The 16,983-nt window shown below is 40.8% G+C and overlaps 1 protein-coding gene and 1 pseudogene across 8 annotated transcripts in view; one reads left to right on the top strand and one right to left on the bottom strand.

Moving 5' to 3' along the window:
- CTNNA1 (catenin alpha 1) overlaps nt 1-16,983 on the bottom strand; it is a 268,908-nt gene that overhangs the window by 143,010 nt on the left and 108,915 nt on the right. The window contains exon 1 of one of the 7 annotated variants that reach the window (XM_081035634.1): nt 14,608-14,893. The exons of 3 other annotated variants lie outside the window; for them this stretch is intronic. Coding sequence is in view for 1 of the 4 variants with exons in the window: in XM_081035630.1 (XP_080891756.1) it covers nt 9,375-9,396 (22 nt within the window). In the remaining 3 variants the exon portion in view is untranslated. Of the gene's footprint in view, nt 1-9,374; nt 9,474-13,933; nt 14,095-14,278; nt 14,402-14,607; nt 14,894-16,983 lie in introns of those variants that run through there. 3 more of the 7 variants (XM_081035632.1, XM_081035633.1, XM_081035630.1) reach the window with 3 other exon arrangements.
- On the top strand, nt 8,164-9,322 carry LOC308491944 (nucleosome assembly protein 1-like 1; annotated as a pseudogene). The gene is made up of 2 exons: nt 8,164-8,846; nt 8,880-9,322. The product of its transcript is annotated as a nucleosome assembly protein 1-like 1 (transcript).

Here is a 16,983-nt window from a genome sequence, read left to right as displayed (position 1 = left end):
CCGTCCCGGGATACTGCTAGGTGTTAGGGACACAGAGACTAATTAGAAACCCCTACCAGATCATCACAGCAATTAGTGATTAAGTACAAAAGGAATGTGGTACCTTTACAATAGAGAAATCTGGCAGATGCCACTAATCAAGTGTCTCCACTTAGCCTCACCAGCAGTGAACAACCTGACAACAGCTGCAATGCCCTGAGCACGTGCGCTAGTACATACTATGCAGTGTTCTTGCCGAAAGTGGGACAATTGGGCAAATCCAAACTGTAGAACATCTACAAAAGTGGACCTAAACTCTTCAAAAGTGTCAATGTAATGGGGAAAACAAACAAACTAGAAATAAAACCTCAACTTGACATCTAAATGCAGTATGTGATCTTTCACTGATACCTGGATTTTAAAAATACTATAAAGGACATCACTGGGACAACTGGTGGAATTTACTATGAATATGGACTGTGCATGAGATCAGTACTTCTGGGAATCTTGTTAAATGGCAAATTCTGATTCAGCAGGTCTAGGTTAGGACGTAAGAGTCTGCATTCCTTACAAGCTCCCAGGGAAAGCAGACACTGATTCTTAGACCACCTTTTAAATACGTAATATTTAATTTAATGTAGTAACATTAAATTAAATGCAGTAACATTACATTAAATAATGTACTACATCAACGTAAAATTGCTTCTGTAACATTGTAGTTATGTAAAGGCGATGTCATTATTCTTAGGAGTTACATGATGAAGAACTTAAACGTGAAGTACCCTGATATCTACAGTTTACTCTCAAATGCCTCAGAAAAAAAGTTTATATAGAGTAATTGAGCAACTTTGAAAATGTGAACAATTGATGAATCTAAGTGAATTGATGAATCAAGTACTCCTTGTACTACCCATTCCACTTTTCTGTACATTTAAAGATTTTCAAAATAAAAAGTTGGGAAGGGGGATGCTCAGTCTGGACAGAAAAGTTCCAGTACAACAGCAAGTAGGAAATTGTAAAATGCCCAATCCGTGCACCAGAGGAGCACGCAGGACAGGGTTCCCAGCGAGTCCTCACTGAAGATCTGATGCACAGGCTGGCGGAGTGGGGGGACAGCTGTTTCAGGCTGTGCAAATGGACAATGACACCAGGGAACTTTAGCACCTTCCAAGAACCACAAATCTGAGTGGAAAATAGAAGATGGATAGTGAAATAACAGAAGACAAGGCTGAAAGATAAGCACAGAAATTAAGAAAGCATTAGAGGTTGGGACTTTATCTTTCTTAACTCACAAATATTTTGGCCCCGTCCTAGTCTGTTTGTAATAGTTACTTAAGAAACCTTGAACCGCCCCACCAAAGAAAAGCCAAAGGAACAAGCCCTCTTACACTTACCCCAGTGAAGGCCAAGAGTGGCCAGAAAGTGCCTTCCCAGAGTGGCGTTTCCCCAATCTAAAGGGCTTCACACACACAACTGCAGAGCTGAGTTCCTCAAACTCCACAGACCCCACAGCAAGCATTTCCCTCCCAATCTATTTCCCCATGTCCACTGACCAAGGCTCTGCCTAGGCCTCCTTCCTTCCTATTCCCTCCCCATCCCGGGCACCTCAGTGAATAGCTCCCTCTACTAACCCTTTCTGTTCTCAGAGCTCTCGGCCTCGGTCCTGGTTTAAACTATACAGGAGTCTTCTCATTTCCAGTTTTTCCCAAGAGAGCCCAAGTTATCAGCATAGGGTCAATTCCCCCCAAAACAACCTGGGATTGTTCCCACACAGGCAAGACGAAGCTGCAACTCCCACAAACAAACCTGACCCGGGATAGCCTGTCAGCCTCTGCCCCTGCCTCCATTCCATGAAACTCTTCTCCAGTGCACCTGCATGTGTCCAGATCTTTATACAACCCCTTTCCTCTCCCCAAAACACCCTTCCAGACTTTTCCACCTTCCTTCAAGACTCACACAAATGCCCTGTGCTTCCACAGAAAGAGCTGTTCCCTTTTCGGGAACAGTGCTGTTCTCTCTTACAGCACGTGCCAGAGCACTGCATCGGTGAAACTGAGAGCTCCTTTGAGCAGAGGGACCATGGCTTTTTTGAGCATGGTACCTTTCATCTCACAACATTCTATAAATGATTCACTGGATTGGCTCGAATGTTTCACACATCTGGAAGGAAATTAAGAAATGTCTCTCTTGTTATAGATTAACAAAAATGGGTATAGATTCTTACGTATCAGTGATATTACTAAGGCTAATCCCTTTAGTTTGTAAACTTCTTGAGATTAGCCATGGTGACTCACACATTCCTAACATCTCCCCCAGCACCTGCTTTGAAAGGCAGACTTATAATAAATGTACAGTATTTAACTGAACCCTTCCCACTGCAGTTAAAACATAGCAAACTAAACAGTACCTTATCCCCCAATTCAATAAAGACACTCAGAAAACACCACATCTTTCACTGGTCATAATGACCCTAAAGAAGCTTAAATTTCTCTTCAAGGGTTGCCATCGTCCACTTCCTTGAGTTTCCCCCCTCCTCCCAAGGTATCGAGCTCACATTTCACTTAGCTACTTCTCTGCAAAATGACAGGTTTCTAAAGATACACTTCAAAGTCAGTCCAGAGCTTTTCTGAGAACATGATGACCCCAGGTCCAAGGAAGCAAGAAAATGATAACAGATGATTATGAAAAACCTTTGCCAATTTAGAGATATCCCAGGAATAGAAAATCCCCATGAACACTGACTCGTCCTCGTCCGTTATAGTAACTTACCCTTTCAGCTTCTGCCTTATTCACTGCACGATCATTTTTCACTGACCATGATTAAGAGTCTGGATTAATATTGAAATATTTAACATTATGAAATATTCAGTGTTCCATGAGAATAGTAACACTGCATCTTTGCTTGGAAAGAAAACTTATCAGAGATGCACGGGCCAAATGGACTATTAACAAAGGCTTCTGTCCTCCTGTCGCCTGAAATGGGCCACACTGAATGCGTTTTCTGAGTTACAACGGCACTTTTAAGTTTCAAGAACAGTCTGAAAATAATAATAAAAAAAAAAGTAGTATGCAATCTAACCTAGTTAATGAACCAGTACAGGACTATGTAACCTGATAATTAACCAGGCTTCCAACTCCCATCTTCAATACAAGATGTCAAATACTAACAAAATAAAATAAAGCACAGCAATAAAACATTTTCAAAATACAATTGATGATTCTTACTTATGACAATATTTAATAATAAAATCTCAGAACAGGAAAATGAGGGAAATTCACAGCTCAAAATTATGAAACGGAATCACCAATACAATTCAGGGAAAAACTAGCCTTTAAATTAGCAATTAAAGAATACTAGTTGCTTAACACCAAGATTAAATTGGATTAAATTATTCATTACAAAATTTTAACTCAAATGGTAAATTTTTTCTTCTGTAAAGCCCTTGAAGTCTTTTTTAAAAATTCTTACAAAAGAAAATTTTAATAACTTCCATAATATAATTTCCTCTCTTCTTTTACTATAATGGGAACATGGAACAGATAACAAGAAATTTTAAAATCACACTACCCATATAATACTTGTTCCAAATGATCAAATCTTTCTTACAAATATTTAGAGTAATACTCGAAGTTGCCTTTCGAACTCTATTTATATTATATTTACAGTTAACTACAGTAAACCAAACTTGGAGCCAGTGAAAAAACACAAATTAAATCCCAATCAAAAAGTGGGGTTGATAGATGACAGTCCATCAACAAGTAAATAGAAATGCACGCTAATTTCAAGCTCCATTAGAAGAAACGGAGTTGGGGCATACTTGTACATGAAGAAGAAAAAGTTTGATAGTTATGAAAAAGACTACAGCAGAAAATAATGAACATTTAGAGGCTCCAACAGAGAAAGGGCAATGTTGAAGTTTTATTTTGAAGTGTGGTTATTTCTGCACACTTTGAACTTTCAATAATGGATAAATTTAGTATAGTGCTCTTGCAAGTGAGCAAACAGCCTGAGACAGGGCAAGTCAAGCCAGACTGTCCACTTCCCCACAATGTCCCACCTGTTCAACCCACACCCACAACGTGGGGGCTTGCACAAGCAACGCCCTCCAGGTCTGGACACAAGCACACCAGCACCGGGGCAAATTTTAGGAACTGTTTCTGAGACTCTCCCTGGTGCCTCATGTGTTTAGCTTTATTCTTAAAACAGAAGGTACTAATACAACTGAAATCCTCCAAACGTACAGTATACCCAAAATTCCCTTAAGACTTCTAAGGGTGTGGCTTTGCAGTCACTCGTGAGGAAAAAATGAGTTGGGCTGGGAAAGCAGAAAGGATCAACGATTTCACATTTTTCACTATTTGTTTACCTCTATATAAACAAACTAGCAAAAAATATATTTTTTGAATGAATTTAATTTTCAACTGCCCATTTTCTCCACTTTTTATATGCAGCAAAATTCACTCTGGTGTACTATTCTATGCATTTTCGCAACAAACTCAGTTGTGTGATTACCTCCACAATCAAGATTTAGAAGTTAAATGACTTTATTTTCACAACAGCATGTACATATGACTAAACCACAGAATATAAATGTACAAAATATTATTAGCCTCAAGAGTTAATTTGGCATCAACTTAATTAACTACAGTAATCAAAACACTGTGGTGTTGGCATAAAGAAAGACATAGAGACCAACACAACAGAATAGAGCCCAGAAACAAACCCTCACATACATAGTCAAATGATTTCTGCCACAGGTGTCAAGATCATTCCATGAGGTAAGGACAGTCTTTTCAACAAACGGTGCTGAGAAAACTATAAATTCACATGTAAAAGAATGAAGCTAGACCATTACCTAGTATCATATACAAACATTAATTTAAAATGGATCAAAGACCTAAATGTTAAGAACTAAAATTATAAAATTCTTAGAAGAAAACATAGGGCAAAAGTTACATGACATTGGATTTGGCAATGATTTCTTAGCTACGACACCAATGGCACAGGTAACCAAAGAAAAAAATAGAGTGAACTTCACCAAAATAAAAATGTTTGAGTATCAAAGGACATTATCAACAGAGTAAAAAGGCAGCTCAGAGAACAGAAGAAAATGTTTGCAAATCATATATGTGGTAAGGGATTAATATCCAGAATAGAGAACTCCTAGAACTCAACAATCAAAAAAACCAAACAACCGGATGATGTGCAAAGGATTTGAACAGACCTTTCTCCAGAGATATACGAATAGCCAACAGACTCATAAAAATACACTCAACATCACCAATCATTAGAGAAATGCAAGTCAAAACTACTCATTAGAAGGGCTATTATAAAAAAAAAAATAGAAAATATGTGTTGGCAAGGATGTGAAGAAATTAGAACCATTGTGCACTGCTGGAAGGAAGGTAAAATGGTAGGCCACTGTGGAAAACAGTATCGCAGTTCCTCAAACAATTAAAATCAAATTTACCACATAATCCAGCAATTCCATTTCTGGGTATATACCCAAAAGAATGGCAAGCAGGGTCTCAGAGAGGTATTTGTACACCCGTGTTCTTGCAGCATTACTGAGAGTAGCTAAAACACTGCAATGCAAGGAAGTGTTCATCAACAAATGAACAGATAAGCAAAATGTGGTGTATAGATACAATAAAAAATTATTCAGCCTTAAAAAGGAAGGAAATTTGCACATAGATACATCTTGAGAACATTGCGCTAAGTAACAGAAGTCAGGCACAAAAAGACAAACACTGTATGAGTCCATTTCTATGGGGTACCTACAGCAGTCAGAGACAGAAAGTAGAATGGTGGTTGCCAAAGGCTCGGGGAGGGAGGAATGCAGGTAGAGTTCTCGTTTAATAGGTAGTTTTAGTTTTGCAAGATGAAGACTTCTGGAGATGGATAGTGGTGATGATTGCACAACATCAATGTGTTTAATATGACTGTACTGGACACTTAAAAATGGTTAAGATGGTAAATTTTATGTGTATTATACCACCAAAAAAAATTAAGAAAAAAAGAAGGAAATTCTGGCACAAGCTTCAACATGGATGAATCTTAAAGACATTAGACTACGAGAAATAAGCCAGACACAAAAGAAAAGTATATGATTCTCCTTTTATAAGGTAACTAGTATTGGCAAATTCAGAGAAAGAAAGTACCGATAGAACAGAGGAAACCAGAGAGTGGGGAGAGAGGAGGGTGAAAAGTTATTGTTTAATGGGTACAGAGTTCCTACTTAGGACGACAAAAAGTTCTGAAAATAGAGAGTGACGATGGTTGCACAACACTGTAAATGTACATGATGCTACTGAACTGAACACTTGAAAATGGTTAAAATGGTAAATTTTATGTTCTGTGTATTTAACCACAATAAAAAAAATTTGTTTTTAAAGTATAGCAAATCTTTCCCCCCAGAATTTCCACTTCTAAGAAGTTATCCTAAAAAAGTAATCAAGGATGAGCAAAAGATTTAGCTACAAACTAAAGCAGCTCCAGAAGCAAAATAAATGTCCAAAAGAGGACTGATTAAAGAAGCCACATAATGGAAAAGGACGGGATCATTAATAGGCTATGTTAGCATTGTGCAATTAATCATATTTCATCAATTCTGAAGCACAGACATTTCACATTTTTAAGTCTCTAAAACATGAATATGTCTTCCAGTTGACAGCACTTCCTAGTTTATTTGGCAATGTTTCTTTTTTCTTAGTGGTACATACAGGTCAATCTTACTCCTATTAGTAGAAACGTTCAAGTTATGATCAGTGGACAGATTACAAAAGAGCCCACAAAGTAAAATATCGTTTTCATAAAAATTATATGTAGTTAACATACATGCCTAGAAAAAAGATTAGAGAATACACCAAAATATTAAGTGTTTATCCCTAGGTGACATAAATAGATTAAAAAAAAAAAAGCTTTAATAAACTGGGAGTAAAGCCATGCCTCCACCCACATCAACCTCGTACAAGCCTACATATATCATAAGTACATCTACTATAACTAATTCAGTATTTATTGAATAGTAACTGCTATGGGTTTAGAAATAAGTCAGGTATCACAGAAAACAAGAAAATACAAAAGAATGTAATTGCCTTGAAGAAGCTCTGGCAAAAAAATTTATGATCTAGAAGAATCTTAAGGAAGGTAAACCAGCAACTTAATGCTACTTAAATACTGAACTAGTTCACTGGTTTTATTCATAAGACGACCCACTTAATATGGATAAAAATATCTCCTATCCAGCAATCCATAATTGAAAGAATTAGCATTTTATCACATTAGAAGTTAAAAAAAATATTCTTTATAAATCATCTTATTCATTACACAGATGACAAAGTTCAAATTCTAAACTCTCAGCTGGGACTCATAAGATTAAAAACTCCTAAAAGCACATTATCATAATTCATCAGTTAACAGATATATAATCAATGACAAATTAGCAATAACGTAAGACACCCTACCACATCACTCTTTATTGTTTATTATGACCTTTCAAGAATTACATTTTTCAAAAATTCTCTCCCCAGGTTTTCCTTGCTTACCATGTACTTGATCACTGTGCTGGAGGGTAAAGTGGCTACAATAGTAACTTAGTTCCTGTCCTCAGGTATCTACAGTTCAGCTGGGAACACAGACGGACACACGGACGGACACACACACGAAAAGCTCCATGACAGTGGATATGGTGATGATTTCTTAGATATGACACCAAAAGCACAGGCAACAAAAAGAAAAAAAATAGATAAACTGGACTTGATCAAATATAAAATTTCTATGCATCAAAGGTCATTATCAACAGGGTAAAAAGACAACCCATAAAAATGGGAGAAAATATTTGCAAATCGTATAGCTGATGAGGGATTAATATCCAGAATATATAAAGAACTCCTACAATTTAACAACAAAAAACAAACAGTCCAATTAAAATAGACAAAGGACTTGAACAGAAATTTCTTCAAAGAAAATATAAACGACCAATAATGAAGTAAAGATGCTCAACGTCACTAATCATCAGAAATGCAAATCAAAACCACACTGAAATATCAGCTCACATCCATTAGGGTGACTATCACTTAAGGAAAAAAAAAAAGCTTTTTTAGCGCCATCTATTAGCGGCCCAGCCTTCTGCTCACCTCCCTCCTCAGGCGCTGGCCACCAATATTTGTCATTCTTACAACATGGCAGACATTGACAACAAAGAACAGTCTGAACTTGATTAAGATTTGGAGGATGCGGAAGACACAGAAGAAAAAGAGACTGGTGAAGAAACAAAAATCAAAGCATGTCAGCTGACTGTTCAGATGAAGCAAAATCCTCAGATTCTTGCAGCCCCCCAAGAAAGACTTGATGGTCTGGTGGAAACACCAACAGGATTCGTTGAAAGCTTGCCTAGGGTGGTGAAAAGGCAAGTGAATGCTCTCAAAACCCTTCAAGTTAAATGTGCACACATAGAAGCCAAGTTCTATCAGAAAGTTCATGATCTTGAAAGAAAGTACGTCATTCTCTATCAGCCTTTACCTTATTTGATAAGCGATTTGAGATCATTAATGCAATGTATGAACCTACAAAAGAAGAATGTCAATGGAAACCAGATGAGGAAGATAAAATTTCAGAGGAGCTGAAAGAAAAGACCAAGACTGAAGATGACAAAAAGGATAAAGAAAAAGAAGACCCCAAGGGCATTTCTGAACTTTGGTTGACTGTTTTTAAGAATGTTGACTTGCTCAGTGAAATGGTTCAGAACATGATAAACCTATTCTGAAGTACTTGAAAGGCATTAAAGTGAAGTTCTCAGATGCTGCCCAGCCTGAGTTTGGTCTTAGAATTTCACTTTGAACCCAATGAATAGTTCACAAATGAGGTAGGATGAGGGATGTAGGATGAGGTCATGTAGGATGTAGGATGTAGGATGAGGTCGGAACCAGACGATTCTGATCCTTATTCTTTTGATGGACCAGAAATTATGGGTTGTACAGGGTGCCAGATAGATTGGAAAAAGAGGAAGAATGTCAGTTTAAAAACAACTAAAAAGCAGCAAAACACAAGGGACGTGGGACAGTTCATACTGTGACCAAAACAGTATGCGATGACTCATGTTTTTTGCCCCTCCTGAAGTTCCTGAGTGGAGATCTGGATGACGAGCCTGTGGCTATCCTCCTTGCAGACTTTGAAACTGGTCACTTTTTACGTGAGCATATAATCCTAAAATCAGTGTTGTACTTTACTGGAGAAACTATTAAAGATGATGATGATGAGTATGATGAAGAAGGTGAAGAAGACGACAACAAAAATAATCCGACTATGGCTCATGAAGGATCAAAACCAAGAAGAGTGTAAGCAGCAGTGAAGCAGGATGGATGTGGCCTTGCAGTAACATGCACGGGTCTACCTTCTGCTTCCCTGGAAAGCATGAATTTTCATCATTTAATGAGCCTATTTCAAGTTTGTTGTTGTTGTTTGTTTACTTGCTTGTTTTTGTTTTTGCAGCCTAAAATAAAAATGTCAAATATTAAAAAATAAATTTTGATTTAAAAAAATATTTTTTAAATGGAAAATAAATGTTGGTGAGGATGTGGAGAGAAATTGGAACCCCTATATATTGCTGGTAACAATGTAAAATGATACAGTCACTGTGGAGAACAGTATGACAGTTCCTCAAAAAATTAAAAATAAATTTACCATATAATCCAGCAATTCCACTTTAGGGTATATACCTAAAAGAATTAAAGGCTGGGACAGACACATATTTGTACATCCATGTTCACAGCAGCCTTATTCACAATAGTCAAAAAGTGGAAGCAACTCAAGTGTCTATCAACAGTTAAAGGAATAACCTTCAAAAGAAATTCTGACAAATGCTACAACATGAGTGAACCTTACAGGTATTATGCTAAGTAAAATAAGCCAGTGGCAAAAGAATAAACACTGTATTGTTCCACTTATTTGAGGTAACTACAGTAGTCAAATTCAAAGAGTCAGAAAGTATAAAGGAGGTTGCCAGGAGGCTCGGGACGGGGAATGGGAGTTATTGTTTAATGACTTTTAGTCTGGGGAAAGAGTTTCAGTTTGGGAAAATGAAAAAAGTTCTGGATATGGATGGTAGTGATGGTTGCACCATACCGTGAAGGTACTTGATACCATGGAATACACACAAAAATAGTTAAAATGGTAAATTTTGTTACCTATATTTTACCACATACACACAAAAAAAAAACTCACCAAGGATATATATGAGTAAGAATGTCATAATCAGGTGCAAATTTTTTAATTTCAGATAAATTAAAGATCACTTTCAGTAACAGTGGCCAAGGCCTCCATGGAAAAAGCATGTTACTCTGACCTCAGAGATGGGCAGCATTCGCATCAGTGAAGGATGGAACATCCCAGTACACAGGTCTGGCAAATGCAGAGGACATGTAGCAACAACAGTAGAAAATATGGCTGACAAAGGAAGTTAGGGCCAGAATGTAGAAGACCGTGTATGCCAATCTAAGAGTCTGACCAATGCAGCAATGTGACAGCAGTAAGTTTCTCAAACAGGAGTTTTGCTTATATGTAAAAGACTGGATGGTGGAAGGGAACATAGAAAGAAATTCAAGTAACTTTGGCAAAGACTTATTGAGCAACCATAATGTTCTGGATTCCCAGATTAACAACTGAAGGGAGTAGAAGGGCACAAAATGAATGGGACAAAAATAGGTTCCTGGAGTACTGGTAATTTTCTATTTCTTAATCTGGATGGCAGATATGGGTGGTATTCACTCAAATAATTCATTAAGCAGGTACCCATGATTTGAGCACTTTTCTATATATATGCTATATTTTCATTCTCTCAGCTGGAAGTCATCCATAAAAATATTTACCAAACAGTATGAAAGATGTAATCACAGAATTTGTACAAGGTATCCAAGAAGCACTGAGATCCAAGAGAAAACCAAGAGGCATGACATCTAAGGAGGTTTTTAAAGAATACATGAGTTTGTCATGGGGGCGGCCGGTTAGCTCAGTTGGTTAGAGCGCAGTGCTCATAGCACACAGATCACTGGTTTGATCCCCACACTGGGCCAGTGAGCCGTCCCTCCACAACTAGAGGGAAAACAACTGCTTGACTTGGAGCTGAGCTGCGATCTCCACAACTAGATTGAAAAAAAGAAAACAATGACCTGCCTTGGAACTGATGGGTCCTAGAAAAACACACTATTCTCCAATAAAAATTAAAATTTTTTTTTAAATAATAAAAAGAATAAATGAGTTTGTCAGATGGATGAGGGAGAAATAAAAATGCTCCAGGCAAAGGAAAAAAACTATGAAAAAGGCAAAAAACAAATAAAACAATTTATCCAGAGATTTATAAGTAGTTTCTATAGTTCAAAAATAGAGTGAAAACAGAGAACACAAAAAGAATTTATGTAAGATGCAGATGGAAATGATTTCATCTCTGATTGGATATGGGTAGAAAGCAGAAGAATGGAATGGAGATGATTCTGTTTGCCCAAAACAGCAATTTGGTATTGCAGGCCCTCCATAATCTGACTGTTTCCTCATCTGTCATAGTTCCACCCACAAGCTAGGCTCCAGACAGAAAAGTCTTTTTCCTCCTCCACTCAATTTGCCCTCCATGCCAAGTACCATGCCAAAGGCTAAGGCTATCTGTCCCACTTCCAAGGACCTCACAGGCTCACTTGGTAGCAGGGAAGGCAAACAAGAACATCAGTAATAAGGTACAGTACAATGGAGTACAACAACCTGGTGAAAAGAGGTTTGCTACCAGAAAAAAAAAGTGCTAATTTGAGTCTTGAGATATGACTAAGAGCTCATCATGAAAATAATGGAATACAAGGAGTCGGGGTGGGGGGGGGGTGATCAGGGCACATCACTGAGGACAGATAAGCCTAGGCCCCTATATTCAATCCGTATCTAAGCCCTGTCTCATTCCTCCAACATACAACTCCTTCGTCCCCACCACCTTCACTCTGTCTCTTAGCTCAACTCCCTACTTCCACCTGTACACACAAGCCTTGTGAGCACTAGTAGGAATGATCTTCTTAAAAAGGAAATCAGATCATGAAACTCATTACAATGGCTTCTTAGAATAAAATCCAAACATGTGACCTGGCATTTCCTGGCAACCTCACGTGAGGCCTCTCCCCACCCCAAAAGTATTCAGGCTACACAGGTCTTCTCTTAGGTCTCTAGGTCTCTAAACCTTTACACAAAACAGAGGACCCCGCTCCCTTTGTTCAGATCTTCACCAGCACACACACACCAGCACCCCCAACAAACAGGTCTGCCACGCTATTGTTACGTTCTCAAAGAAATTTCAGTGTCCTGCCAATTACTGTTGATCCCCACCTGTGGTTTTTTCCTCAAGAAAAGAAAGGCATCTCATTTGGGGCATGTTGAGTTTGAGAAGCCCCTTAGGATACCCAAGCAGCTCTCTGGTGCACAGGTGACGATGGAGTCAGGTAAGAATCTGCACTCAAAAGAGACCCCTGGACTTTAGCACATAAGTTTGATGACAGGGAGACTGCTCAGGGAAGTGATTCTCAACGTGGAGGAAGGAGGCACCCCTGATCTCTAAGTCACTGCGTGGAATGAGATGTTACTAATGGGAATGAGGGTAACGCCACATTAGTGCTGTGAAGGACTGAGATACACTGGAGAGAATCTTGCCTATGAGTAGACTGGAGGAAAAAAAGAAAAAGAAGCAACAGCCAAAAGCATCAGGAAAACCAGGAGAGAGCTGTACCACAATTCCACAAACTCCTAGGCCCTTTTATGCTTCCTCCATTGACAAAACCCTATTCATGCTTCATCCAGTTCAAATGCCACCCCTTCCCGAAAGCGTTTTTGGCCTGATCCAAACAAAACTAGACCCCTCTCCATGCCTCCACAAGTTTCTCTCACCATTGAGTATTACGTAAGATTTGCCCCACACAAGTTTCTCATCAGTAGTACTGTTATGGCGCTTAACGCAATCTGCTGGGTGTCCGCCTAACTTTTACACTGTGAGCTCTTAGGGGCAGAGACCGTATCTGCATCATCTGTGGGCCCTTAACAAAGAGGGTAAAAATTACTTAACTTCAAAGTCAAGATGGGTAAACAAGTAAGCAGAGACTATGGATCCTCTTTCTGTTTGTTTCTCTTGTAAAACAAAATAACACACCCTAACTAATTTGATTTACAAATTTGTTTCTTAAATTTCTTCCAGTAACGTATACCTGGATAGTCTTAAAAATCGCGGCTAAACAAAAACATCCTCTCACCAAAATGCCAATCCCGTGGCAACAATACAATGATGTAATCATTTCCTTCAACATAAATATGAAATGCCCTTAATTGAGTTGGGAGACTTAACGTAGCTTATCTTTTCTAAATTACTGTAAAACAAACACCAATTTTCTTTTTTTTTTTTACAACGACACAGGAAGACAAAAGAGGGTGTCAATCCTGGATGTGAGCCAACTGCCGCCTGCATTATTGGGAAGCCATTCCTGCCAAGCCAAGGTTAGGCATCCAGTCAACATTTTTTCCAGCAAGTGCTTCCTTCCCACGCACGCACAATCCTTTAAAAGTCAACAAAAAACAGACTCGGGCCACTCGGGAGGAGTAGGACTAATCCGAAGTTAAGTGCGTCCGGTTAGCCAGCACCAGAAGCCTGAGTAATGGCACAACAAAGGTTAACTTGGTACACGCCAAACGTCCACACGGGTGTGGCGCACCTTCCCCCGAGCCGAGCGTGTCAGAGAAAGGGAGCGCTCCGACTTTCACATTCGCTCGGGCCCGGGAATGCGGGTGTGCGGGCTCAGCGACGGCCCCGCCAGCCGACCGGGAAGTTTCGGTGGCGGGCGGGGGATGCGACCGCAGAGACCACAAACTACAACCCCTTCCCGGCAAAACTCCGGTCCCGAACACGCCCGCACCGCGAACGCCGCGCAAGCTCCTCACCGCGGGGAGGGGGCTGAGCGCGGGCCTGGCGCGCGCACCGAGGCCACTCGAACAAAGTTTAGAAACCGGGAGAAACTTTGCCGAGCAGAAGCGCGGCGGCCGCGCGAGGCCTGCGGCTCGCTGGGCTCCAGCCGCCGTGGCCCCTCAACTTCCCGAGCGCCAGGAAGCGCCGGCCCCGCCCGGCCGGCCCGGGCCCAGGCCCCGGGCCCCGCAGGGGAAGCGGGCCGGCAGCCGCGCCCGTCGGGAGCCGGATCCCCGGCGGGGTCGCAGAGGAGACGGCGCCCCGCCCGCCCGAGGAGCCCCTCGGCCCAGGTGGGGAGCCCACGCCCGCGCGGAGAGAGTTACCTGCGGCGAGCGGGGCGAGCGCAGGAAGATTCCCAAGGCCCGAAGCCGACGGCCGACGCTTTGTCTCCCTCCAGTCCCGCTCCGAGGAGGAAATGGACTGCCGGACGCCCCCGCCCCCGGCCCGCCCCCCGCCCGAGGCCCCCGCCCCGCGGCCCGGGCACCGCCCGCCCTTCCCAGCACCTCCCTCCCGCGGGCTCTTCCCGGTGCCTCCCGCCGCTGCCCCGCTTTCCCTTGCTTTGGGGGCGAGCCCCCAGCCAACACAGCTTGGCATAGCCTTGCCAGGACCCCCAAAAGGACCTCTTGTTCCCCGTCCTTCACCCCACAGTTACCTCATCCCTGGCCCCTAGTGGGCGCTCAGGCCGGGAGTGAACCCCCGAGAGGAAGGAGGAGCGGTGATTATTGGAACAGCCCGCGAGCGGGTGATGGCAGGTGAGTCACCTCTCAGCACACAGGTGAGTCTTGGGGTGAGGCCCGCGCAGGCCCCACCCCTGACTGGTGCCTTAAGGACCTTGGCACGCTCCTCGGAGTTCTGCCACAGGTGTTCCCGAGTCACAGGCTTCCAAAAAAGTGTTCTAGGCCTACTGTCTATTTTACAGGAGAAACCGGCCTCACAGCTTGAGGCAGAGTGGCAACAGAATCAGCCGGTAGGGACCTCATAAGGTGAGGTGGAAGACCTAGAAATCATCCCCTCACTTGACAGATAAGGAAAGCAAGAGGAACCGGCTTCTATTCCTATCCCTCTGGCCATTTAGGGAATTTTATTCCCACTCTTCCTTATCTTCCTGGTGAAAGCTCCAAAAAAACAAACATAACTACAAAACAAACATATATATATATATATATATATATATATATATATATATATATATATATATATATATATATATACATACATATATATATATATACACATATATATATGTATATATATATATATATGCCATATATAGAGTCAGACAATTAAATTTCCTAGCTTATTCTAGAGAAAACGCTACACACCCCATTGCTGAATATCACTGTGGTCACCTTCAAAGTATTCCCCTTAGGAAGCTATGCACCATGTCAGCATCTAGTCCACACTTCAAAGCAATTTTGGAACTCTCTTTCTGGAATGGCCATCAGAGCTGTCCTCCTACTGTGTTTCCCTGAAAATAAGACCTAGCCAGACCATCAATTCTAATGTGTCTTTTGGAGCAAAAATTAATATAAGACCCTATATTATATTATATTTATTATATTATAGTATACTGGGTCTTATGTTAAAATAAGACCGGGTCTTATATAAGACGCAGACCTATTAAAATATGACCAGGTCTTATATTAATTTTTGCTCCAAAAGACACATTAGAGCTAACGGTCGGCTAGGTCTTATATTCGGGGAAACATGGTATTACACTTGATGTCCTGAATGTCATCAAAATGTCTTCCTGTCAATATTTCCTTTATCTTCGGGTAAAGAAAGAAGTCATTGGGGGCCAGATCAGGTGAGTAGGGAGGGTGTTCCAATACAATTGTTTACTGGCTAAAAAACTCCCTCACAGACAGTGCCTTGTGAGCTGGTGCATTGTCGTAATGCAAGAGCCAAGAATTGTTGGCGAAAGTTCAGGTCATCTAACTTTTCATGCAGCCTTTTCAGCACTTCCAAATAATAAACTTGGTTAACTATTTGTCCAGTTGGTACAAATTCATAAAGAATAATCCCTCTGATATCAAAAAAAGTTAGCAACATTGTTGCAACAAGTTTGCGAACCTAATTGTCAGGCCTTGCGTATGGGCACCTGTGTGTGTGTGTGAGAGAGAGAGAGAGAGAGAGAGAGAGAGAGAGAGAGAGAGAGAGAGATTCACTATTAGCCTGGCACAGAAAACCCTATGATGTTTTTCCTCCTTCATCATAGGATGATGAACAAGGTTGAGTTCAGTATTTGCCTATAAATCCAAAATAATGCAAGACAACAATATTCACTGCTGGCTTGGTGCTGAGCACTGAGTAGGATGCTAGGAAAAGCTTCCCTCAATATGTTTACCTTTTACTCTTCACATCTCCCTCTCCCCCAGGAAATGCAAACTCCTGGAAAACAGGAACTGTATCCCTTACAGCATCCAGCACAACACTCATCCCCTAGGCAGTGCCCAGTTAACATATGTGAGTTGATGTGCCCACTGTAATTCAAAGCACTATGGGTTCGTGCATGTTAGTTAAGAGATGCTGACAAAGGAAAATAAGACCATGAAAGGAGAGAACAACCTTCAAGAGAAAGACAAACCTTAAAAAGGCCATTCTTTGGGTATCATCAACAAGACAAATAATAACAAGTGTTGGAGAGGCTGTGGAGAAAAAGGAATCCTCATACACTGTTGGTGGGAATGCAGACTGGTACAGCTACTACGGAAGGCATTTTGGAGGTTCCCAAAAAAATTAAGAATATACATATGACCCAGCAATCCCTCTCCGGGGTATCCCAAAAATCTGAAAACATTTATCCAAAAAGATATATGTACTCTGATGTTCATTGCAGCTTTATTTATGGTGGCCAAGACATGGAAACAACCCAAGTGTCCTTCAATAGATGATTGGATAAAGAAGATGTGGTAGATGGGGTGGCCGGTTAGCTCAGTTGGTTAGAGCATGTGCTGATAATACCAAGGTTGCCCATTCAATCCCGCATGGGCCACTGTGAGTTGTGCCCTCCTTAAAAAAAAAAAGA

Source organism: Rhinolophus hipposideros, assembly GCF_964194185.1.
Source record: "Rhinolophus hipposideros genome assembly, chromosome: 23".
In the NCBI taxonomy this organism is placed as follows: Eukaryota; Metazoa; Chordata; class Mammalia; order Chiroptera; family Rhinolophidae; genus Rhinolophus; species Rhinolophus hipposideros.
Note: the sequence above shows the minus strand (reverse complement) of the source record. Positions and strands in the feature narration are given on the sequence as shown.